Genomic DNA, 24,541 nt, shown 5'->3' on the forward strand with positions numbered 1-24,541 from the left:
AAATATGTAAGAATCCTTGGGTTTATGATACTAAATAACAATAACAACAAAAACGTCCTTAAATATTTTTGGAGGATGTTAGTAAACTAATTCATTATTTTGAAAATTGGTAAAGAATCAAGCATTTAAGCTTTCTTCCATGAACTATAACCTCACAATAACCAAAAATGTGATGGAAGTTTAATAGATATATTCCATTTAATTTATGTGGACAGAACTGTAAGATTAAAATTTCCCATTTTGCAACCATAATGAATTGATTGCTCTATATCAGGAGTCAGCAAATTATAGCCAGCAGGCCAGTCATCTGTTTTTGTAAATATAAGATTTTATTGGAACACAGCCTTGCCCATGTATTTATGTATTGTCTGTGGCTATTTCTGTATTACAATGACAAAGCTGACTAGTTGTAACAGAGAATGTATGGCCCATAAACCTGAAAGTTTTACTGTCTAACTCTTTAAGAAAATCTGGCAACCCTTGATCTAGACCACAAGCAGTAACAGCTGCTACATTATAAAATGAGAGAAACGAGACCATATATATATATGATTCCCAATAGAAGTAAACACCACTAGCTATGAAATGTTCTTATGAAAAAATTGAAACTGAACCTGATCAAGCCTCAAGATCTAGCTGACAATTTCTAGAAAAGAGAGAACATGGAAATGTGTCAAATGTTACCATAGAGATACAATCAGCAAAATCTAATTGTGGGAGATAATTAAAGACAAATTACTTAGATTTTTCAACAAATTGCAAGAAAAAAAAATAAGAGAGAAAGAGAACCCATAGATTAAAAGAGACTTAAAGGACATGTCAACCAAGTGCAATATGTGGATCTTATTTGAATCCTGATTCAAAGGAACTAATAAAGAGAAAGAGAGAGGAGACAGACAGACAGACAACAGGGAAAATTTAAACACTGAGTAAATATTAGTTGGTATTAAGGAATTATCGTTAGTTTATAAACACATGATAATGTTATTATGATTGTTTTAAAAATATTATCTACGAGACATACATACCAAATATTTAATGACAGAATGATATTATGTTGGGGCAACTGGGCAGGAGGGGGCAGGAAATATGTGTAGATACAAATAAAACATGATCGATTATGTGTTGATAATTATCAAGGATAAAGAGTACATGGACATTCACTGTGCTATTCTTGTGACTTCTGTATGTGTTTGGAATTTTATTACAAATACATTTTTTAAATGGGGGATAATTCAGTAACCAGCTGGGGATTTCCTGCAAATGTCATCTGTCCTCTAATGCTCAATTAATTTAGCACAACCCCCTGAGGGGAACATAGCCCACAGCTCATAACCCATCTCTCTCTAGTCTCTGTTGAGACTCATTGCAATAGTGACTGATAGTAATTGATGAGATGGGCTGAGTCACTTATACTGAGGGGAAAAAACAAAAAGATAAATCTGATCTTGAGAAGAAAATTCTAGTGGGGTTATTAGTTTAAGTAAAATAACACATTTTACTTAACAACTGATTCAGAGTGAGAAAATTACAAGGACCAAGTGAGAATTTAAGGAAAAGGAGATAAGGAACCTCTGTATCAGTCATCTTGTTACTGAAAGATTTTTCTCTCACCTCTGGTTATCCTTGTAGGATTTGGTAAAATCCTTTATGGTTTTTTGAGGCAGGCTAAATGGTAAAACCTCCTTCCACTCTCTCAGGGTAACTGGGAACTGATGAAAGGTGTGGTTTCGAGTTAGAAAAAGGAGAGCTTAAGAAATAAGCTTGGATATAAGTTAATGTAGAGATGGACATGTCCATATTTTATAGCACATTTCATTTTGGTAGGCCTTTTCTTTTGGCCATAGGAAAGAGAAGAATAGGCAGGGGACCCTAGGCTTTCCTGTAACAGGATGTAGCATTCTGGGAAGATAACTAATTGGCTAAGGAAGGCTTGGGTCTAGTTACTCACCCAGAGGGGGCTGCAGCATACCCCCATTCTTCTCACAGTTCCCAATAGGCTGGATTTCAGATGAGTCCACCAGCCGCCAGAAGTCATTCTTGTTGTCACTGCCATCAAGGCGAAGGCGGAGCCGGGCACCTGTCAGTCCAACTACTGTCGCAATACACGTGGATGTGGTATTCCTGGGGTCCTGCGCTTCCAATTTCATGCTGATCTTGAACTCGTTGCTTGGAGGTGTGTAGGACTGAGAAAAACAAGCCATGGGGATTAGGCAGACTAAGAGTATATGGCATTTTCAGTAAAGATGTTAAGAGATGGAGCCTGAAAATGTATTCTTTGTACTGAAATTGGTTACAGTGGGGCCCAGGACAAGCACCTTGAACTATTCCCTGATACTTAGGAAGGGTTTCATGTAAAAGAAACACTGGAAGGTAAGATGAAGGGGAAAAAATTTACTTTCCACAAAAGCATCAAATATTGACTCACACCAGTAAGAAAAGCACAGCAGTGTCTCAAATGGTCCTGACTTAAATGCTTCTTCATCCTGTCTTCTCTAACATCCTAACTCTCCAGGTGTTCATAACATTTTCTTCTCAGAAATCATCCTATTAAACTTGCACATCCTTAATGTCTCTTCATGGAGCGTTTCAGTATGCAGGTTTGTGTATTCATCACACAGGCCCAAAGACCATTTTTCTTATTTCGACATTAACTTAGAAATCAATTCACAGTTTTAAAAACAATTTTAAGTTATAATTGACATACCATAAACTATACACTTTGTTAAATCTTGACATACGTATACACCCATGACACCATATATATCACATACACCTTGAAACCATCATCATAATCAAGATAATGAACATGGACACACTCCCAAGTTTTTTCATGTCCCTTTATAATTCTTCTGTCTGGCCCTTCCCAGACCCCTGTCCCCAGGCAAACATTGATTACTTTCTCTCACTGTAGATTGACTGGTTTGCATTTCTTCCTCTTAAGTGGAATCAGAATAAACTCTGTTTGTGTTTGTCTAGCTTCTTTCACCCAGCATAATTATTCTGATATTCATCCCTATTGTTGAATGTATCAATAACTCATTTTCAAAAAAATTTTTTTAGAATGAAATCTGGCCATTTGTAGCAACGTGGATGGAACTGGAGGGTGTTATGCTAAGTAAAATAAGTCAGGCTGAGAAAGACAGATATCTTATGTTTTCACTCCTATGTGGATCCTGAGAAACTTAACAGAAGATCATGGGGGAGGGGAAGGGGGAAAAAAAGTTACAGAGAGGGAAGGAGGCAAACCATAAGAGACTCTTAAATACTGAGAACAAACTGAGGGTTGATGGGGGTTGGGGGAGAGGGGAAATTGGGTGATGGGCATTGAGGAGGGCACCTGTTGGGGTGAGCACTGGGTGTTGTATGGAAACCAATTTGACAATAAATTATATAAAAATAAAAATTAATTTTAATGTATACTCCATTGTTTTTTAAACACTTTATTTTTTCAAAGCAGTTTTAGGTTCAGAAGAAAACCGACAGGAAGGTAAAGAGATCTTCCATATATACTCAGCCCCAACACATGCATAGTCTCCCCTGTTATCGACACCCCTCACCACAGTGGTACATTTGTTACAAATGATGAACTTATATTGACACATCATAATTATCCAAAGTCCACACGTCACATTAGGATTCTCTCCTGGTGTTGTACCTTCTGTGGGTTTGGTCAAATGTATAATGGCGTGTGTTTATCATTATAGGATCATACAAAATAGTTTAACTGTCTTAAAAATCCTCGGTGTTCTGTCAATTCATCCCTCACTCACCCACCCACTGGCAGCCACTGATCTTCTTAGGGTCTCTATAGTTTTGCAGCCTTTTCAGGCTGGCTTCTTTCCGTTAGTAATAGGCATTTAAGTTTCCTCCATGTCTGCTCATGGCTTGATAGCTCATTTCTTTTTAGGGCTTATATTCTGTTGTTTGGCTATATCACATTTTTTTCATTCACCTACTGAAGGGCATCTTGGTTGCTTCCAAGTTTTGGCAGTTATGAATAAAAGTGCAACAAACATCTACGTGCAGGTTTTTTGCTGGTGTAAGTTTTTAAGTCATCTGAGTAAATACCAAAGAATATGGTTGCTCGATCTCATAGTAAGAGTATGTTTTGTTTCGTAAGAAATTACCACACTATCTTACAAAAATGGTTATGCAATTTCGCGTTACCACAATAAACGAATTCCTGTTGCCCACATCCTTGCTCACATTTGTCGGTATCAGTGTTTTCTGGATTTTGGCCATTCTAATAGGTGTGTAGTGGCATCCCACTACTGTTAATTCGTATTTCTCTGATGACATATGATGTGGAGTATCTTTTCACATGCTTTTTTTGTCATCTGCATGTCCTCTTTCATGAGAAGTCTAAGATCTTTGGCCCATTTTTTAAATCAAGTTGTTTCATCTCTTGACACTTTAAGTGTTCTTTGCAGATTCTGGATAACATTCCTTTACCAGATATGCCTTTTCCAAATATTTTCTCCCAGTCTGTGGCTTGTCCTCTTATTCTCTTGACAGTGTCATTCACGGAGGCAGGTTTCAATTTTAACGAAGTCCAGCTTATCAATTTCTTTTATGGATCATGTCTTTAGTGTCATATCCAAAAAGTCATCGCCACACCCAAGGTCATCTTGTTTTTCTCCTAGGTTATCTTCTAGTTTTTTTTTATTATAAATTTTTTTTTCAACGTTTTTAATTTATTTTTGGGACAGAGAGAGACAGAGCATGAACGGGGGAGGGTCAGAGAGAGAGGGAGACACAGAATCGGAAACAGGCTCCAGGCTCCGAGCCATCAGCCCAGAGCCTGACGCGGGGCTCGAACTCACGGACCGCGAGATCGTGACCTGGCTGAAGTCGGACGCTTAACCGACTGCGCCACCCAGGCGCCCCGGTTATCTTCTAGTTTTATAGTTTTGGGTTATATATTTAGTCTGTGGTCTGTTTTGCGCTAACTTTTGTGAAGGATATAAGGTTTCAGTCTAGGTTCCTTTTTTTTTTTTTTTTTTTTTGCATGTGGCTGTCCAGTTAAGCACTATTTGCTGAAAAAACTATCTTAGGTCCATGGTATTGCCTTTGCTCCTTTGTCAAAGATCAGTTGCCTATACTTATGTGGGGCTATTCCTTGGCTCTCTGTTCTGTTCCATTGATCCATCTGGTTCTTCTTTTGCAAACAGCACACTGTCTCGATTCCTGTTTCTTTATAGTGAGCCTTGAAGTCGGGTGGTGTCAGTCCCCCAACCCTGTTCTCCTTCAATACTGTGTTGGCTATTCTAGATCTTCGCCTCTCCATGTAAACTCTAAAATCAATTTTTCCACAAAATAACTTGCTGTAATTTTCATTAGGCTTGCACTGAATCTATAGATCATGATGGGAAGAACTGACATCTTCACAATATTGAATCTTCCTATTCTTGAACATGGACTATTTTTCCATTTTTTGTTTTTGTTGTTCATTGGTTTCACCAGATTTTGTAGTTTTCCTCATACAAAGCTTGTATATATTCTGTTAGATTTACACTTAAGTGCTTCATTTTTGGAGGTCCTCAATGGTACTGTATTTTTAATTTCAGAATCCACTTGTTCATTACAGTATAAAGGAAAGCCACTGACTTTATTAACCTTGTATCCTGAAACCTTGCTGTAATTGCTTATTAATTCCAGGTTTGTTTTGTTTTTTTTTTTAATTCAGATTTTCTACAAAGACAATTATGTCATCTGCAAACAGTTTTATTTTTTCCTTCCTAAGCTGTATAGCTTTTATTTCCTTTTCTTGTCTTATTGCAGTATCTAAAACTTCCACTATGATACTGAAAAAAAGAGGTGAGAGGAGACAGCTTGCCTTTTTCCTGATCTTAGTGGGAAAGCTTCTAGTTTCTCACCATTAAGTATGATGCTGGCTATAAGATTAGTAGATAGTATCTCTCAGCATAACTATTCTGATAGTCATCCTATTGCTGAATGCATTAATAATTCATTTCTCTTTATTGCTGAGTAGTAAATCATGTTGATAAACATTTGGGGTGTTTCCAGTTTTTTTTAAATGTTTGAGAGAGAAAGAGAGAGAGCGAGCACAGGGGAGGGCAGAGAGAGAAAGTGGGAGAGAGAGAATTCCAAGTGCAGAGCCTAAAGGAGGGCTCAACCCCACAAACCATGAGATCATGATCTGAGCTGAAACCAAGAGTCAGATGCTCAACTGACTGAGCCATCCAGGCATCCCGTTTTTTGTTTTTTGTTTTTTCCAGTTTTTGATGATTACAAATAAATTGTTAATGAACGCCCATGTATAAATCTTTGTATGGGAATATACTTTCTTTTCTCTTGGGTAAATATCTAAAGGTGAAATGGATGGATCATATGGTAGGTATTTATTTGTTTAACTCACATACCAGAAAATTTACCTTTTTATAGTATATACCTTGGTAGTTTTTTAGTATATTCATAGAGTTGTGCAAACATCACTCGATTTAAATTTAGAACATTTTCATCATCCCCAAAAGAATTCCCATACCCATTAGCAGTCTCTCCCCATTCAGCCCTCAGATGGAATTATACAGTATGTGAGTGGTTCCTTCCTTCACTTAGCATAATGTTTTCAAGGTTAATGTGTGTTGTATTTCATTCATTTTCACTGATGAGTAATATTCCATTGTGTGAATATACTACATTTTGCTTAACCATTCATCAATTGATGGACACTGAGTTTTCTCTTTTTGGCTATTATGTATAATGATGCCATTTGTGTATAAGTTTTGTGTGGTCATGTGTTTTCCTTACCTAGGAGTGGGAATCCTGGTTCATGTGCTAATTCTATGTTTAACATTTTGAGTAGCTTCTAAACTGTTTTCTAACGTGATTACAACATTTTACAATCTTACCAGCAATGTATGAAGGTTCCAATTTCTTCATATCCTCACCATCCTTGTTACTGTCTGCCTTTTTATCATTTATTTAACTTATTTATTCATGTTTATTTATTTCTGAGAGAGAGACAGAGTGAGAGCCAGGGAGGGGCAGAGAGAGAGGGCAACACAGAATCTAAGGCAGGCTTCAGGCTTCGAGTCATCTGCCCAGAGCCTGATTAGGGGCTCGAACTCACGAACAGCAAGATCATGACCTGACCCGAAGTCAGACGCTCAACCGAGCCCCCAGGCGCCCCATGGTCTGTCTTTTTAATTTCAACTATCCTAGTAGATATGAAGTGGTATCTCACAGCACTTTTCATTTGCATTTCCCTCAAGATTAATGATATTAACCATCTGTTATGTGCTTATTGGCCAGTTGTGTATATTTGGAGAAATATCTATTGAAATTTTTTGCCCATTTAAAAATTAGGTTGTCTTTGCCCATTTAAAACTTAGGTTGTCTTATTAATTTAAAAATTAGGTTCTTCAGGGGCACCTGGGTGGCTCAGTCAGTTAAGTGTCTGACTTCGACTCAAGTCATGATCTCGCGGTTTGTGGTTTTGAGACCCGTGTCTGGCTCTGTGCTGACAGCTCAGAGCCTGGATCTTGCTTCGGATTCTGTGTCTCCCTCTCTCTCGGCCCCTCTCCCGCTTCTCTCTCTCTCAAAAATGAATGTAAAAGAAAAAATTAAAAAATTTTGGTTCTTCATACATTCTAGATACAAGTTTCTTATCAGATACATGATTTGTGAACATTTTCTCCCACTTTGTGGGTCATCTTTTCACTTTCTTGATAGTGTTCTTGGAAGCACAAAAGTTTTTAATTTTTATGAAGTCTAATCTATCTAGTTTTTCTTTTGTGGCTTGTGCTTTTGGTGCCATATCTAAAAAACCATTGCCTAATCCATAGGCATGAAGATTTACTCCTATGTTTTCTTCTAAGAGTTCTATAGTTGTAGCTCTTACATTTAGGACTATCAGCTACTTGAACTTAATTTTTGTATATTATGGAGGTAGGGTGCAACTACATCCTCTTGTACGTGCATATCCAATTCTCCCCACACTAGTTATTAAAAATCCCACTTAACTTTGTCCAAAATCAATTAAGCATAAATGTATGAGTTTATTTCCAGACTCTCAAGTCTAATCCACTGACATGTAAGTCTATCTTTATGCCAGTACCACAATGTCTTGAGTACTGTAGCTTCATAGTAAGTTTTGAAATCAGGAAATGTGAGTTCTCTACCTTTGTTCTTCTTTTCCAACACTGTTTTGGCTATTTTGTTTCCCTTGTGTTTCTTTATGGATTTTAGAATCAACTTGTCAATTTCTGCAACATAGGTACCTGGGATTTTGATAGAATTACATCAAATTGTTAGATTAATTAGGAGAGCACTGCTGTCAGCTATGTGATTTGCCAATATTTTCCAAGACTATGGCTTATATTTCCTTCTTTTACCAGTGTCTTTTGAAGGGCAGATGTCCTTAACTTTGACAAAATCTGCTTTATGATTTCTTTATGTAAGTTTTTCATGTTTGTCAGTTTATTCCTAATTTTTTTTTCTGCTATTGTAAATGAGAGTTTCTCTTCCATTATGTCTTCTATTAAGTTACTTTTAACCATGTTACTGAGGTATAAACATTTTTTTTTTCAGGTTAAAGATGTATTATTCAATTCCTAATTTAGTGATTTTTTTTTTTTTTTTGGCTCAGTAGTCTGTTGTTGAAGTTTGTTTTTGCGAAACTGTATCTTAAAAAACTTTTTAAAAATGTTTGTTTTTGAGAGAGAGAGGGACAGAGAGTCGAGCACGAGCAGGGGCAGAGAGAGAGGGAGGCACAGAATCTAGGCTCTAGGCTCTGAGCTGTCAGCACCAAAGCGACTTGGAGCTCGAACTGACGACCTGTGAGATCATGACCTAAGCCAAAGTTGGACGCTTACCTAACTAAGCCACCCAGGTGCTCTGCCAAACTATATTTTAAAGTATGTTTTCACCAGTAGTTTATGAAAGTTCCATTTACTCCACATCCTTGCCACTATTAGGTATGGTCAGTCCTTTCTATCAGAGACATTTAAATAAATGTATAGAGATAGCTCATTATGATTTTGCTTTGTATTTCCCTAATAAAAATGTTAACCATCAATTCATGTACTTATTTGCTACCCACATATTTTCTTTAGTGGTTGCTTTACTCTTTCAATCTGAATCCCTTTCCTTCCTCCCTCGCTCCCTCCCTTCCTCCTTTCCATCCTTTGTTTTTTTGTTTTGGCCTGGTCACATTGGTAGTACAATGTTGAATGGAAGTGGTAAAAGCAGACATCCTTGTCTTATTCTTGATGTTAAGGGGAAAACGTTTAAACTTTTACCATTCAGTATGATAACTATAAGTTTTTCATAGATGCGTTTTAGGATTTAGGAAATTCCCTTCTATTTCTTGTTGTGAGAGTCTTGATTTGTAACGGACATTGGATTTGGTCAATGCTTTTTGTGCATCTATTGAGATGATCATACTTTTTCTTCATTAGTATGTCCACATGGTGAAACACTGATTGATTTTTGAATGTTTAATCAACCTAAAATTCTTGGAATTAAGCTCCACCTAGTCATGATGAATTACTATTATATGTTGTTAAAATCAATTTCCTAGAATTTCCTTTAGATTTTTTACACATATCTTTATGTGGGATGTTGCTTTGTAGTTTTTTCTTTCAGTATCTTTACCTGATTTTGATATCAGAGTAATATTTGCTTCAAAGAATGATCTGGAATGTATTCTCTTTTCTTAAACTTTCTGGAAGAGTCTGTGTAGAATTTGTGTTACTTTCTCCTTAAATGTTTGGAAAAATTCACCAGTGAAGTCATCTGGGCCTGAAGTTTTCTTTGTGTGAAATTTCTTAACTACGAATTCAGCTTCTGTAACAGAAATAGTGCTGTTCAGATTTTCTTTAAGTGAACTTTGGTAACATGTGTTATTCATGAAAATTATCCATTGCAACTAAGTTATCAAACTTAAAGGCATAAATTTGTTCGTAATATTCTTTTATTATCTTTTTAATATTTGTAGAATCAACAGTGATGTTACTCCTTCCAGTTCTGCTATTACTAATCTGTGTCGTCTTTTCTTCTTGATTAATCTGGCTAGAAGTTCATCATTTCTATTGATCTTTGCAAAGACTCAGCTTTTGGCTTCAATGATTTTCGTGTTTTGTTTTTTTTTTTTTTATATCATTGGTGTATGCTCTGATTTTTATTATTTCCTTTTCTCTGCTTACTTTGGGGATAATTTGCTCTTTTTGTCCCCCTAGTTATTTAAAATGGAAGCTGAAGTCACTAAATGAAACTTTTCTTCTTTTCTAGTATTGGTATTTAGTACTGTAAGCTCCTTGTAAGGACTGCTTTAGCAGCAATCCACAACTCTGAAATGTTCTGTTTTCACTTCAATTTAGTTGAAAATATTTTTTAAAGTTTATTTATTTATTTTGGGAAAGAGAGCACAAATGGAGGAGGGGCAGAGAAAAGAGAAATCCAAGCAGGTTCCATGCTGTCAGTGCAGAGCCCAAATGCTGGGCTCAATCTCACAACCCATGAGATCTTGACCTGAGCCAAAATCAAGAGTGGGACACTTAATCAACTGGGTCACCCAGGCTCCCCTAGTTGAAAATATTTGTTAATGTCCCTTTTAATTTCTCCATACCCAAGGGGGTATTTAGAAATGTGTTACTTAGTTTCCAAATATTTAGAGATTTTCTGCTATTAATTTTTTATTTAACTTAGTGTACTTTATATTACAGCCTTTTAAATTTACCAAAACTTACTTTATGGTCCAGAATATGGCCTAACTTGGTAAACTGTCTGTGTGCACTTGAAAAGAATGTACACTCTACTGTTGCTGGGGATGCTCTATACCTGTCAATTAGGTCCAACTGACAAACACTGACAGTGTTGCCAATGTCTACTATTCACTTGCTGATTTCTTACTACTTGTTCTTTAATCATAGAGGGGAGTATTAGAACTCCCAACTACAAATAAATTTAGATTTATTCATTTCTCCTTACATTTCTATTTGCTTCACATAAAAATGTCTGACCCCTTTCATGATGAAATTGCCTTTTTTTTTTTTTTAAATCCCTGGTAGTATTCTTTACTCTGAGATATATTTTGATATTAACATAGTCATTTTAGTTTTATTATGGCTAATGTCAGCAGAGTATATCATTTTCCATCCTTTTACTTTTAACCTGTTTATGTCTTTATATTTAAAGTATAATTTCTTGCAAGCAGTATACAATTGGGTCGTTTTTGTCTTTTTTTCAATGTGACAATCTCAACCTTTTAACTGAGGCATTTAGACCATTTATAATCAATTTGATTACTGATATGGTTGGATTTAAGTCTACCATCTGCTATGTATTTTCTATTATTTTAGTAGTTGTTTTGGTCTTTATAGTAAACATGTTTACCTCATCAGTCTATCTTCAAGTATACTACTTCATGTAAAAGAATCTTACAGTAGTATATTTAAGATTTCTCCTCTACTGGGCTTTTATGCTTTTGTTATACATTTTATTTATACATCTGTTATCACCTCAATAATGCAATATGATTATTACTGTTTACATAATTACCCTTTGTAGAGATTTAAGAAAAAACATGTTTTTACCCTTATGTATTTACATCTTATGTATTTACCCTTGTAATTACAATTTTTTTGTTATTTTTTTTTTCACATTTATTTATTTATTTATTTATGAGAGACAGAGAGAGACAGAGCACAAGCGGAGGATGGGCAGGGAGAGAAGGAGACACAGAATCCAAAGCAGGCTCCAGGCTCTGAGCTGTCAGCACAGAGCCCGAGGCGGCGCTCGAACTCACAAACCACAAAGATCATGACCTGAGCCGAAGTCGGACGCTCAACTAACTGAGCCACCCAGGCGCCCCACCCTTCTAATTATAATTACCAGGGATTTTCATTCCTTTTTATACATCTGTAATTCTACCTGGTAATATTTTCCTTCTGCCTGACACACTTCCTTTAACATTTCTTGTAGTGAGTCTTCTGGTGATGAATTATTTTGGTTTTTTTGTATGTCTGAAAATATATTTTGCCTTTTGTTTTTGGAAGATCTTTTTACTGGGTATAGAATGCTAGATCAACAGGTTTTGCTTTTGGTACTTTAAACATGTTACTCAACTTTCTTGTTTGCATTGTTTCTGACAAGAACATATAATGTCATTCTTATCTTAGTTTCCTTGTATATAAGGTGTCTTTCTTCTCCGGCTGCTTTTAAGATGTTCTTTATCACTAGCTTTGAGCATTTATGATTATGTGTTAATGTAGTTTTCTTCTTGTCGTTGATTTGTGGGGGAGAAGGGGATTCACAGAGTTTCTTCAATCTGTGGATTTACAGTTTTCCTCAATTTTGGAAAATTTTTAGCCATTGTATCTTCAAGTACTTTTTTTGTCCCTCATCTCTTTTCTCCTTTGGGCACTCTAATTACATGGTCTACGAAGTTATCCCATGGAAACTGAAGTTATCCTTTGGCTCACTGATAATCTTTTTCATCTTTTGAGGATTCTTTTCTCTCATTGTGTTTCATGATAGTTTCTACTGCTATGTCTTCAAGTTTACCAGTCTTTTCTTGTCATTAATCTCATCCAGTATACTTTTCATTTCGCACATAGTAGTTCAATATGAGTCTTTTTTTTTTTTTTATATATCTTCTATGTCTCTGTTTAACTTTCAAACACATGGAATACAATTAAAATAATTGTTTTAATGTTTTTGTTTGCTATTCTAAGACCTATATAGGTTTTGAGTCTATTTCAATTGGTTGATTATTCTGCTCACGATGATTATGTTTTCCTGCCTCTTCTCATGCTTGGTAATCTTTCACTGGATGTCAGACATTTTGACTTTTAGCTGTTGGCTGCTGGATGTTTTTGCATTCCCTTATTATGCTTTGTTCTTCTTTTAATATACATTTTTATGATTTTTTAGTGACAGCTGTGTTTCTTTTTTTAATTTCTTTTTCTTTTTTTAAATTTATATCCAAGCTAGTTAATATACAGTGTAACAATGGTTTCAGGAACCAAATTTAGTGATTCATCACTTACATGTAACACCCAGTGCTCATCCCAACAAGTGCCCTCCTTAGTGCCCACCACCCATTTAGCCCATCCCCCTACCCAACACCCCTCCAGCAACCCTCAGTTTGTTCTCTGTATTTAAGAGTCTCTTATGGTTTGCCTTTCTCTGTTTTTATCTTATTTTTCCTTCCCTTCCCCTGTATTCACCTATTCTGCTTCTTAAATTCCACATATGAATGAAATCCTATAATATTTATTTTCTGTGACTGACTTATTTTGCTTAGCATAACACATCCTAGTTCCATCCATGTTGTTGCAAATGGCAAGATTTTATTCTTTTTGAATGCCAATAGTCCTTATATATATAACATATGTAACATATATCACATCTTTTTGTGCTTTGTTCTTAGATGCACTTAAATTACCTGCAAACAGTTTGGTCATTTTGAGTCTTGCTTTTATGATGTGTTAGGCAGGTCCAGAGAAGTGCTCATTCTAAGGCTAATTATTCCCCACTACTGAGTAAGATCTTCCCAAGTTTTCCACCTTATGCCACATGAATTATGAGATTTTCCAGTCTAACTGGTGGAATCAGGCATTATATCCAGCCCTGTGGGAGTGCTAGATTCTGTTCCTTCTATAGATCTGATGGTTTTTCTCTTGGCTTTGGGTCGTTTCCTCATATGCATACATGGAACAACAACAGCACTTTGCTGAATACTTGAAGAGGGCTCTCTGCAGATCCCTGTGGTTTTCTTTCTGTGCAGCTCTCTCCTCGTAGGCATTCTGTCCTACAAATTCTAGCCACCTTGATTTCCCCTCTTAGCTCCAACCATTAAAATTAGGGATTCTGCTGGGTTCCACCCTAGGCTCCCCTTCTCTGGGCCATGGTCTCAAAACTCTCTTAAGGGAGTAAGCTGGGAAATCATAAGGGGCTCAACTCATTGCTTTTCATCTCTCAGAGATCACTGTGCTTGGCTGCCTGATCTTCAGTAACTTGAAAACTACTGTTTAGTATAATATACTCTGTCCTTTTATTATTATTTCAGGTGAGAGTATGGATTTAGTCCCTATTATTTCAAATGAGCAAAAGTCCTGGATTTATATTTTTATTTAGAGCACAGACAAAATTCAAAGTGAAATGTTGACAATTTGAGGAAATAAACACTGAAGAATAAAGGGAGGAAAGTATACATAATTTCCTGATGTTTATTAGCTCTGTTTAGCAGCAGTACACTTCTTTGCTTACTAGCCTATCATGTGCTGATATAGTCAACATTATCTGTGCATTGCGTGCAACACTTAATCCTATGTGGGAAGCTCTGAATGACCTCTAATAAGGTCCTAACATACTCTCCAATGGAACTCAGTGCCAGCATTCTTATGAAAATGTGGCAGGGGTGCTGTGTATAGAGAAATGAATACTGATCGACTTTCAAGAACTGTCTAAGGGATGTAACTGTTTCCTCTCTGTCTGAATTAAGAACTATTTTAAAAAACAAAAAACAAAAAACAACCAGCTACTGTTCTCAGTAACAAAACATATCCTCAAAGAGGCGAAGAAAGGAAAAGGTGTCACTTGGGATGATGTTGGAAGGAAGGTGTCCTACCAAAATTCATGAGTTTTGAGCCTTGAGCTGTATTCTTCCCATAGAAGTTTACTCTGGGGCCTTCAGGTGAGAAGTCCAAGGGCTCCTACCTCATGTTTTGCTTATCTAAGGATCAGAACAAACCTACTTGCCTCCCACCTACTAAAGATGTTGAGAATCAATTACCTGCTTGAAGCAATGGACAGGCGCTGGGACTGAACATGTTTCTTTTAGGTATTTGTCCCAGGTAAAATGACCTGAAAAGGAAATAGAAATCTCTATCACAGTCAACTTCCTAAAAAGTGCTTTCAGGATGCAATCTACACTAAACATTAGGCCATTTTTTGACTCGTTCTGAGCATAAGAAAAAACGTATTTTTCCCTGTTTGGGCTCAAGAGAGTATTACGGGTAGAAATCTATGTGACCTGAGTGGATCATTTTAGATCAATGTTTTAAAATTATGGTCTAAAGATGACCTTACTACGTTTTACATGTTAGTCCCTAAAGTGATCCAAAATGCCAGAGCAACATATACCAGTATCTCACAGAAGTGTCCAGGAAGCTCTTGGAAAACAGAATAGAAGACATAGAAAATGGGTGAGGAGATTCCTTCTGAACAACCTGACTCCTGAAGAGGTACCTTAATGCCATCAAATAATAGCTTTTAACACTCAATATGGTCGGATCCCACCATCGCAGCTCAGAAAGAATGAAGGACAGACATAAGGTAAGATGATTTGATGGTAGGTAAAACCAGAATGAGTGAGATCATACTTGAATTCTCACTCTCTCTCACCCACCCCGAACCCACTCCCATTCCAGCTGCACTGCCTGAGGTGCAAAATGACAAAGATCTGGTAATTTACAGAAAAGTAGGTCCTTGGTAGCATTTCTTATGATAGTAACTATGAATGAGTCAGGGGGCCTACAGGATCTTGTAGCCTCTTGAAGTGGCCTTTAGAGCAACACTGTGCTAGAGAAACAGTCTTCAAGGTGACGCTGCTAGGGTCAGAGAAAACATTTTAAGGAACAAACTATTAAATATGTATGTTATTAAACCACAGAAGATGACTAAGTTCTTTATTAAAGGTTAAATCAATTACCAATCTCCCCCTAATACCCACCTAGAGGTGACCCCATGATGGTGCAGGGAAGGTCCCAGAGACTCTCACAAGCTAAAACACTGTAGCAAACCAGCATTTCTTGAAGTTTCCTCTGCAGTGGAGCAGCACAGGGCCCTTTTGGACCATGCAAAAAGCACTAGATGCTGGGAATAAAAATGATTTACTGAATGATAAAATCTAAATCACTTCAAAGATGATGCCAAGGCTTTATACTCTATTGACTTTATAGTTTCTGTTTTAAAACTTGTCCCTTTCCCACCATCCTTAAGCAAGCCAAATAGATTTGGCCAGAAATCACAGTCTGTTCTGAACCACTCCACGAACTGGCCAATGATTAATTATCTTGAATACAGAGTCCACAGGGTAGATGAGATGGATATTAACCTGGAATCAAGATTTAAGAGCTTATCAGAATAAAGACTCTGCTCTAGCAGAGATGTCCCTAAAGCAAGGAATGAATACATTTCACCACTATTTGCTGTTAGGAAAAAAAAAGCATTAAAAATTACCATTCCATTCTTACAAATAAAGAATTAAGTCAAATAGCAAGTCTTGGATTTGAGTGAACTGCAACTTTTGCACTCCAGCATCTATAACAGCACTGTCCACTAAAACTTTCCGTAATGACAGAAATGTTTTGTGTCTGTGGTGTCCAATAAGAAAGCCGTTAACTGGGGGCGCCTGGGTGGCTCAGTCGGTTAAGCCTCCGACTTCGGCTCAGGTCATGATCTCACGGTTCGTGAGTTCGAGCCCCGCGTCAGGCTCTGTGCTGACAGCTCAGAGCCTGGAGCCTGTTTCAGATTCTGTGTCTCCCTCTCTCTTTCTCTCTGACCCTCCCCCGTTCATGCTCTGTCTCTGTCTCAAAAATAAATAAACGTTAAAAAAAAAAAAGTCGCTAGCCACATGTAACCATGGAACACTTGAAATGCGTGAGAGAAGAATTTAAATTTTAATTAGTTTAATTTAATTAATTTTATTTAAATACAAATTCCTACATGTGGTTAACAGCTACTGTATCAGACAGCACAGGTCTAGAGGTTTGCTCAGTCTGGGTAATTGCTTGTAGTAGCTTGCGTTTTGACCACAAGCATCCAAGAGACTTTGGTTTTAAAAATTATGGCAGCATCAGGGGTACCAAAATAACTGGGGCATTAATTACAGTTCTCTATTACACATCAATTATGGTAATCAATCCCTATTACAGAGGCAAGCAACCTCACATCTTTCTCCATTTAGAGAACACCCTATTGCCAACTGAATGAAAAGGAATCTCCTCTCTCTTTTTTTTTTTAATGTTTATTTCTGAAGGAGAGAGAGACAGAACTTGAGCAGGGGAGGGGCAGAGAGAGAGACACACAGAATCCGAAATGGGCTCCAAGCTCTGAGCTGTCAGCACAAAGCCTGATGCAGGGCTCAAACTCACAGACTATGAAGATGACCTGAGCCGAAGTCGGATGCTTAACCAGCTGAACCACCCAGGCGCCCCAGGAATGCCTTTTAAAAAAACATTTCAGTTTATTTATTTATTTTTGAGAGACAGAGAGAGTGAAGGGTGAGGGGCAGAGAGAGAGAGAGAGAGAGAGAGAGAGAGGGAGAATCTCAAGCAGGCTCTACACTGTCAGCACAGAGCCAGAGGTGGGGCTCAAACTCACAAACCATGAGACCTCTGAAACAAAGAGTCAGACGCTTAACCAACTGAGCCACCCAGGCACCCCTGGAATCTCTTTTTTATTTTTTTTATTATTTATTTATTTATTAAAATTTTTTTTTAATTTTTTTTTTTGAGAGAGACAGAATGTGAGTGGGGGAGGGGCAGACAGAGAGGGAAACACAGAATTCTTTTTTTTTTTTTTTTTTTTAATTTTTTTTTTTTTCAACATTTTTTATTTATTTTTGGGACAGAGAGAGACAGAGCATGAACGGGGGAGGGGCAGAGAGAGAGGGAGACACAGAATCGGAAACAGGCTCCAGGCTCCGAGCCATCAGCCCAGAGCCTGACGCGGGGCTCGAACTCACGGACCGCGAGATCGTGACCTGGCTGAAGTCGGACGCTTAACCGACTGCGCCACCCAGGCGCCCCTAAGGGAAACACAGAATTCTAAGCAGGCTCCAGGTTTTGAGCTATCAGCACAGAGCCTGATGTGGGGCTTGAACTCATGAAGCATGAGACTATGACTAAGCTGAAGTTAGACACTGAACCGACTGTGCCACCCAGGCACCCTGGAATCTCTTTTTTAAAAGCAGTCCACCCACTGTGAGGGTTGACTGGATTGAACCATACCTAGATTAATATTTTTCTTAAATTTGACTTCTTAGGCTATCTGAGACTTAGTCTCATAATTTCAGGTAAATTGTGTTAATTTTATGGACTCAGGAAGAATGTTTGAGCACCTACTGTAATGCCCATAACGGAGCCAAACGTCATATCTACTGTATCTCCAAGCAACTGAAATAACCACACATACAAAAACGGGACAGGCAGCAAGGTATACATCAGGGAGGGGTTGGCAAACTCTCTGTAAAGGACCAGACAGTAAAATGTTATGGTTTGTGGGCCATCCAGTCTCTGTCACAAATACTCAACTCTGCACTGTAGCCTGAAACCCGCCAGAGACAATACGCACATAAATGAACATGGCTGTGTTCCACTAAAACTTTATTTACAGAAATAGGCAGTGGGCTGGATTTGCCCCCAAACAGTAGTTTGCCCTGGCATATAGCACTGATTCCCAAATGTTACTTATCATCAGAATCTCCTAAAGAATTTTTCTCATTTCTTTAAATAGCGTTGTGGGCCCCATCCTCAGAGGTCCTCATTCAGCAGGCTTTGAGTATGGTCTGAAAATCTGTATTTTCAAAGGCTCCCTAAGTAATTCTGATTCACATCTGTGTCTAGAAATTATTGGTGGAGTTAAAAGAATATAATATTGAGAGTCAGAAGATGCTGGATAAAGTCTTATTTCTCTAATTATCTTAGATAAGTTACTTAATCCTTCTAAGTATCAGTTTATTCATCTGAAAGACAGAGATAATGTCTATCATGCAAGATTGTACACCCACTCATTCATTCAGTAAATATTTATTAAACTCCTTCCAAGTACAAAAGCACTGTGTTAAATATAAGAGGAACATGATATACATGATTCCTAAATACACGGAGCTTGCAGTTTAGAAATATTAAGTAGAGATATTAAATAAATAATAACACAAATAAACTGGTACAATTATGATAAATGTACGTTAATGAGGTAGTACAGGTTGCCTTGAGGATGCAGAACAGGAAAATCTAATTTGTTACTGGGATCAAGGATTACTGTGAAGATTAACATTATAATGTAATGTTTTATAAATACAATGTTTTATACTTTACAGAATGATTTCAATTCTTTATTCAACTGATGTTTGAATATTCCTCTATGTGCCAGGCAGTATTCTCAGTGCTGGGATAAGGCAGGAGGTCCCTGCCCTCATGGAATTTACATTCTGGTGCATCATGAGGCACAATTAACACATAACCAAATAAATAAGGTAATGAGTGGTAAGCATTTGAAGGAAACAAAATAATGTGATAGAGGCTGGGAACTATCTTAGATGGCAAAGTTATGGACAGATACTCTATGGAGGAAACACTTGAGCTGAGACTTTACAGTCATCTCATTTATATTACTGAATAATGCTTATGAAAGTATTTTATAAACTCTAATTCATACCACTTTATAATTACACTTATTATTAGAAAATAAAATCCCTGCCCTGAAGAGAGTTACACACTACATAGAAGTAGCTTTAAAAAATTAAAAGTCCCTAATAATGTAAAGCAGAAGAGATCCACGAAGTTGATTGCATGAATCCCTTTCTCTAATACTCATTCATTCAACAAATACTTACTGCACACTGCCATATACCAACCCTAGTTCTAGGCACTGGTGATCTAGAGCAAAGAATGAAATAGCAAAGTCTCTGCTGATATGGAGCTTACTTTCTAAGGGGAAAGAAAAACAATAAACAAACATAAATATATGTCGGATGGTGTAGAGGGCAACAAGAGACACCAGATAATATACAATTCCTGGCCTTTTTCAAATAAAGAAAAAATAAAGCAAAGTAAGAGGGAAAGAGTGCCGAGGGTATGTGTGTGCTATTTCAGGCAGGATGGTCAAGCAAGGCATCTTGATGGGGTGATATAAAAGTTGAGACCTGAAGCTCCCTCCAGCCCCTGCTTGAACACTTGCAACGATAAGAAACTTCTTATTCAGTTATTATTCAATACTACAAACAGATAGACTTTGAACTACATAGTCGGCCAAAGTCTGACTCCTTCTAACTTCTACCCATTGGTCCTGGACATAATATATGAGAGAGATTATATATATCATTAAATGTCAATGATATGTAGCTGCTAATTTGACCCAGCTACATGAGGCACCTCCATTCATGGTGGCTACTATTCTGACAGCACTTCTCTACAAGAACTCTACTTCATTCCACCTGAAGTGTGGAACGCAAATTCCTAAGAGAGATACAGACAATCACAGTCTTTAGATCAGAAATTCGACTCCAAGATTACTGTCTGAAAACTGTTCCGTTGTTTATATGTGCCATAATTTATATACATTAACAACAGTATTTGTTAAATACTCTTGGTGGTCACGTAAGTGTTTTCTAATTTTTGATGAGTATCTTTGTGCACATATCTTTTAACACTTTTAAGATGATCACTTTAGGGCAAATTCCTAAGAGTGGGATGAATGGACAAAGAACAGGCATACTTTATATTTTGATATCATATAATTCCCACCAACAGTGCATGAGAATATGTTTCTTACGTCCTTGCTAAAACTGCTTTAACAATCTCTATACTTTTGTTAAATCTTACAAGTGAAAAAGCAAAAGACTATTATACTTTTATATGCAATTCTTTGATGACTAATAAAGTTGAAGATATTTTTAGGCTTATTAGTCCATTTGTATTTTATTTTTGTCATTTTTCACTGAGGTATTCTTTTGTTTTCTCAGATTCTAAGAGTTCTATGTAGATTAAGGATGTTAGTCCTTTGCTTATCATATATGTTGTAGACATTTGTCTCAGTCTGCTAGGATTTGCTCTTAAATTCCTCTATCTTGTCTTTTATGACTTCCTGGCTTTCATGTCATGCTTTCTTCAGCATTACAAGAGATATTAACCCATGTGTTCTTCTAGTATTTCTCAGGTTTAATTATTTTTTTACATTTAAATGATCTATTTCGAATTTATTCTGTGAGACAAATAAGGCAAAAATAAAGCTTTCCTTCTCACCTTTTATTCAATAAATGTGCTCACCACCATTTTTGAATAAATCACCTTCTCCCCGCTGATTGGAAATGTCACTGTGATCACATGTTAATTTCTTATATACATTTAGACCTATCTCTGGACTCTGCCTTCTGTTCCCCTCATCAGTCAGTCTATTCCAAGACGAGGAGCATTTTGTTTCATGTAATTTCAAAACCAATTTAACCAATTTTAATTTTTCATAAGGCATACCCTCAACCCTGTTTTCTTGGCACTTTCAAAGGATTAATAAATTGTGGCATATCCAGTGCTAATAAAACCCTGTTATCAGAAAATGTACAAAGCTTAAGTTTATGAGATACACAGTGGCTCATTCTCAAAATATTGTCCATGGGCCTTTCAGATCAGTAGCTTGATATTTTTTAATGAATCATCTAAAGATAAAACACCAAGTCAAAAAAAAAAAAAAAAAAAAAAAAAAGGATTTCTGACTCTTCCAATTTCTCAGAACAAATCCCACCATTTCCCAGCTCCTATAACATCCTGTTCATACCTTTATTTTCATAGCTTCACATCATATCATCATCATTATTTATGCAAGCTATTTACAGACAGCGGGTATCTTTCTTACTATTATTTTTAATCTTCACCGTTTACCACAGTGCCTGAAACTGAACTCAGGCTCCACAGAAGTGTAGTGAACGAAAAGTGAGGGGTGAAAAGAAGAAGGGAGTGAGCACCAGTGCTTCTCTTTTCTGCACCAATACAATCACACCGGTGGTCTTCAAATTTAGTTCTGGGAGTTATACGTTGAGATAGAACAAACCAAAGTCTAAATGGTGGCCTAAGTGGCAAGGGGACACAAAACCATGTCACCTGAGGAGTGGCTGAAGGAACACTGACACTCAGCTTGAAGAAGAAAGCCAAGTCTTAGAGCCAATTTGCCATCCATCCACCAATCCAACAAGTATTTATCGTGTGTATCAAAGCATTGTGCCAGGTGCCGGAGAAACAACCGTGATCAAATACTGTTCTTGCCCTCATGGAGCTTTAGTAAGGCCAGAGGCTAGACAGCCAACTACATAAAGTGTGGTAAGTGCTATGCTTGGCTACGGAGGCTGCTATAGGAGGGCTTGCGGAAGGATTCCCAGGGGAAGTAACCTCTACACTTCTAAGTTAAGGTGTAAAAGGATAAGCAGGAAGTCAGTCAAGAAGAGAGAAAATTCTTTGTTTTTAGAATCTTTTGTTTCAGACTGAAAGAAAAACATGTATAAAGGTCCAGAAGTAAGAAAAACCACTTCTAAAAATGGAATATTTTGGTATGGCTACTGGGTAGAGTTAAACACAAACAAAAGGTAGTTTAGAAAGGAGGTTTTAGATAAAAGCAGTGTGTGTGCAGGTATCAGAGAGCCTCCTCAACCACATTAATGAGAAAAAGAAGCACTAAAGGCTCTGGGGCAGGAGTCATTCTGTGTGTAGTGTGGAGGATGGACTGGAGGAGTGCAGGGCTGGAGGCAGGAAGACTAGGTTAGATAGCTGTTCTAATAATCTATATGAGATCATAGTGCTTCAACTAGGACGGTTAAGAGTGGCAGTGAGCAGGCAGTCCCTATAGCTGCTTTCTAATAACTGGAAGCTGGTCAGTGAAAAACTGGCTAAATTATTCCATATTGCCCTAAAAGTTCAAAGTATGACTGATAGAATTGACAAAGAAACAGATTTTGGACCAATAAATAAAACTGTCTGACTGAGTGAGTTCCTGAGGTGGCAAGTCCCCAGCAACGTTGAAAAGTTCAAGACAAGGCATTTTATAAGACATTCAAAACGTCGAATTTTGAAATGCTGGGCCAAGTTAGATTATTTTAAAGCCTCTTCCAAACTCAGATTCTAAAAATCTACTGAATCTCATTTCTTTAAAAAAAAATTTTTTTTTGTTTATTCATTTATAGAGAGAGACACAGAGAGCAAGCAGGGGAGGGGCAGAGAGAGAGGGAGACAGAATCCGAAGCAGACTCCAGGCTTTGAGCTGTCAGCACAGATCCCAACACGGGGCTCGAACCCAGGCACCGTGAGATCATGACCTGAGCTGAAGTTGGAAGTTGGACACTTAACCAACTGAGCCACCCAGGCACCCCCTGAATTTCATTTCAATTTGATATTTGGGGCTGCTCTCTATGCTTGATGGGCAAAATGAAATATGCAGGATTAACTCATCAGAGGCTGTGCCTGGCTATGCTGGTGCTATGTTATCATAGCCTTTACTCCTCACGCAGGAAAAATATACTTCCAAAATTTAACATCACTTCTTGTACATACTTTGTGTTAAACTGAGTATCCACTTTTTCCAATTCCCTATCAACAAAACGGACTGTTCACAACATACCTTAACTTGTTACTGAACTATATGTAATTGTTATCATTCATATTAGCAACAAAACCAAAACCAGCAACAGCTCTCACAGAGTATCTTCTGTCTGCCTACACCATGTTCAATATCTCCCAAATTCTTCATAACCTGAAAAGTAGGTTTTATTCCCATTTTAAAGATGAGGAAATAGACTCGAAAGATTAAGTAACTTTCCCAAAATCACTAAATTTGTGAGTGGGCAACAGAAATTTGAACCAAGGCCTGTCTGATTCATACGTCCATGATTTTTCTATCATACGCTAGTGCCTTAGAAAGCTTGAGGTAAGTTTTAAGTCATTAAAAAGTGACTATCATTTATTGTTTATTAAGTGCTAGGCCCTTTACCTCCATCATTTCAATTCCTTCACTTCTTCAGCTCACATCCAGAGAACACTCCACTCCAAAGAATGTTCCAAGATTTGACTTAAAATAATGTCTGAGGATGGTCCCGCAACAGAATGAAAATAACAATCCTCAAAAGTTGAAAAGTATTTGAGAGGTTTTAAGATGTTTTCACATCCATTAGCTCTTGTAATCTTCTTAACAACCTTGTGAAGTAGGCAGAATGGGATAATTATCCCCATTTTCCAAGCCAGAAAACTGAGGATCAGCATCACAAAGTTTCTAAGCCCGGCTGGCTTTCAAAGAACCCAGGAGCTCTGACTCCTAGTCTAGCATTCTACTCTTCTACGTTACCTTCTTTGTCAGTGGGCAGTAAAAGTAATGTTTTGGGAAGAAAAGGCAAGAGGGAGCAAAAAGACAGTGATAATAACAGAGGTGAACACATGAAGTCACAGAACATAATATATAAAAACATTTGAACAAAAACTGATAAAGCCATTAGGATATCAATATTTGTGTAACATATAGAAAGATTTTAAAGAACTAAGAAGTTAAGACTGACGTTTATGTAGAAACCCTGAAGGCTGATTAAGAAATATTAACATTAGCATTATTTCTCAAATCCTAGTCCTGAGGTACATACACTCTGTAGGGATGAAAACCGAATGCAGTTAGCAGTCTGACTCTTGTTATTTGAATCGTTAATATTTCAGATTGCATTTAAAGATTTTACAAAATCTTTAGGTTTAATTTCAGTTTGCTACATCTCATGAATAATTTCTTTTGGGGAAATCCCACCAAATTCTGACCGATGGAG

The 24,541-nt window shown here is 37.2% G+C and overlaps 1 protein-coding gene across 10 annotated transcripts in view; it reads right to left on the bottom strand.

The window, feature by feature from the left end:
- The window catches only part of SCMH1 (Scm polycomb group protein homolog 1), a 186,580-nt gene that overhangs the window by 103,310 nt on the left and 58,729 nt on the right, over window positions 1–24,541 (bottom strand). For 5 of the 10 annotated variants that reach the window (XM_042949860.1, XM_042949868.1, XM_042949866.1 and 2 more), the window contains 2 exons: window positions 14,765–14,835; window positions 1,952–2,186 (listed from right to left, as the gene is read on the bottom strand). In XM_042949860.1, coding sequence (XP_042805794.1) covers window positions 1,952–2,186; window positions 14,765–14,835 — 306 coding nt within the window. Of the gene's footprint in view, window positions 1–1,951; window positions 2,187–14,764; window positions 14,836–15,703; window positions 15,847–24,541 lie in introns of those variants that run through there. The other 5 variants (XM_042949865.1, XM_042949869.1, XM_042949867.1 and 2 more) reach the window with 2 other exon arrangements.

The sequence above is a fragment of the Panthera leo genome, chromosome C1 (assembly GCF_018350215.1).
Source record: "Panthera leo isolate Ple1 chromosome C1, P.leo_Ple1_pat1.1, whole genome shotgun sequence".
NCBI lineage: Eukaryota > Metazoa > Chordata > Mammalia > Carnivora > Felidae > Panthera > Panthera leo.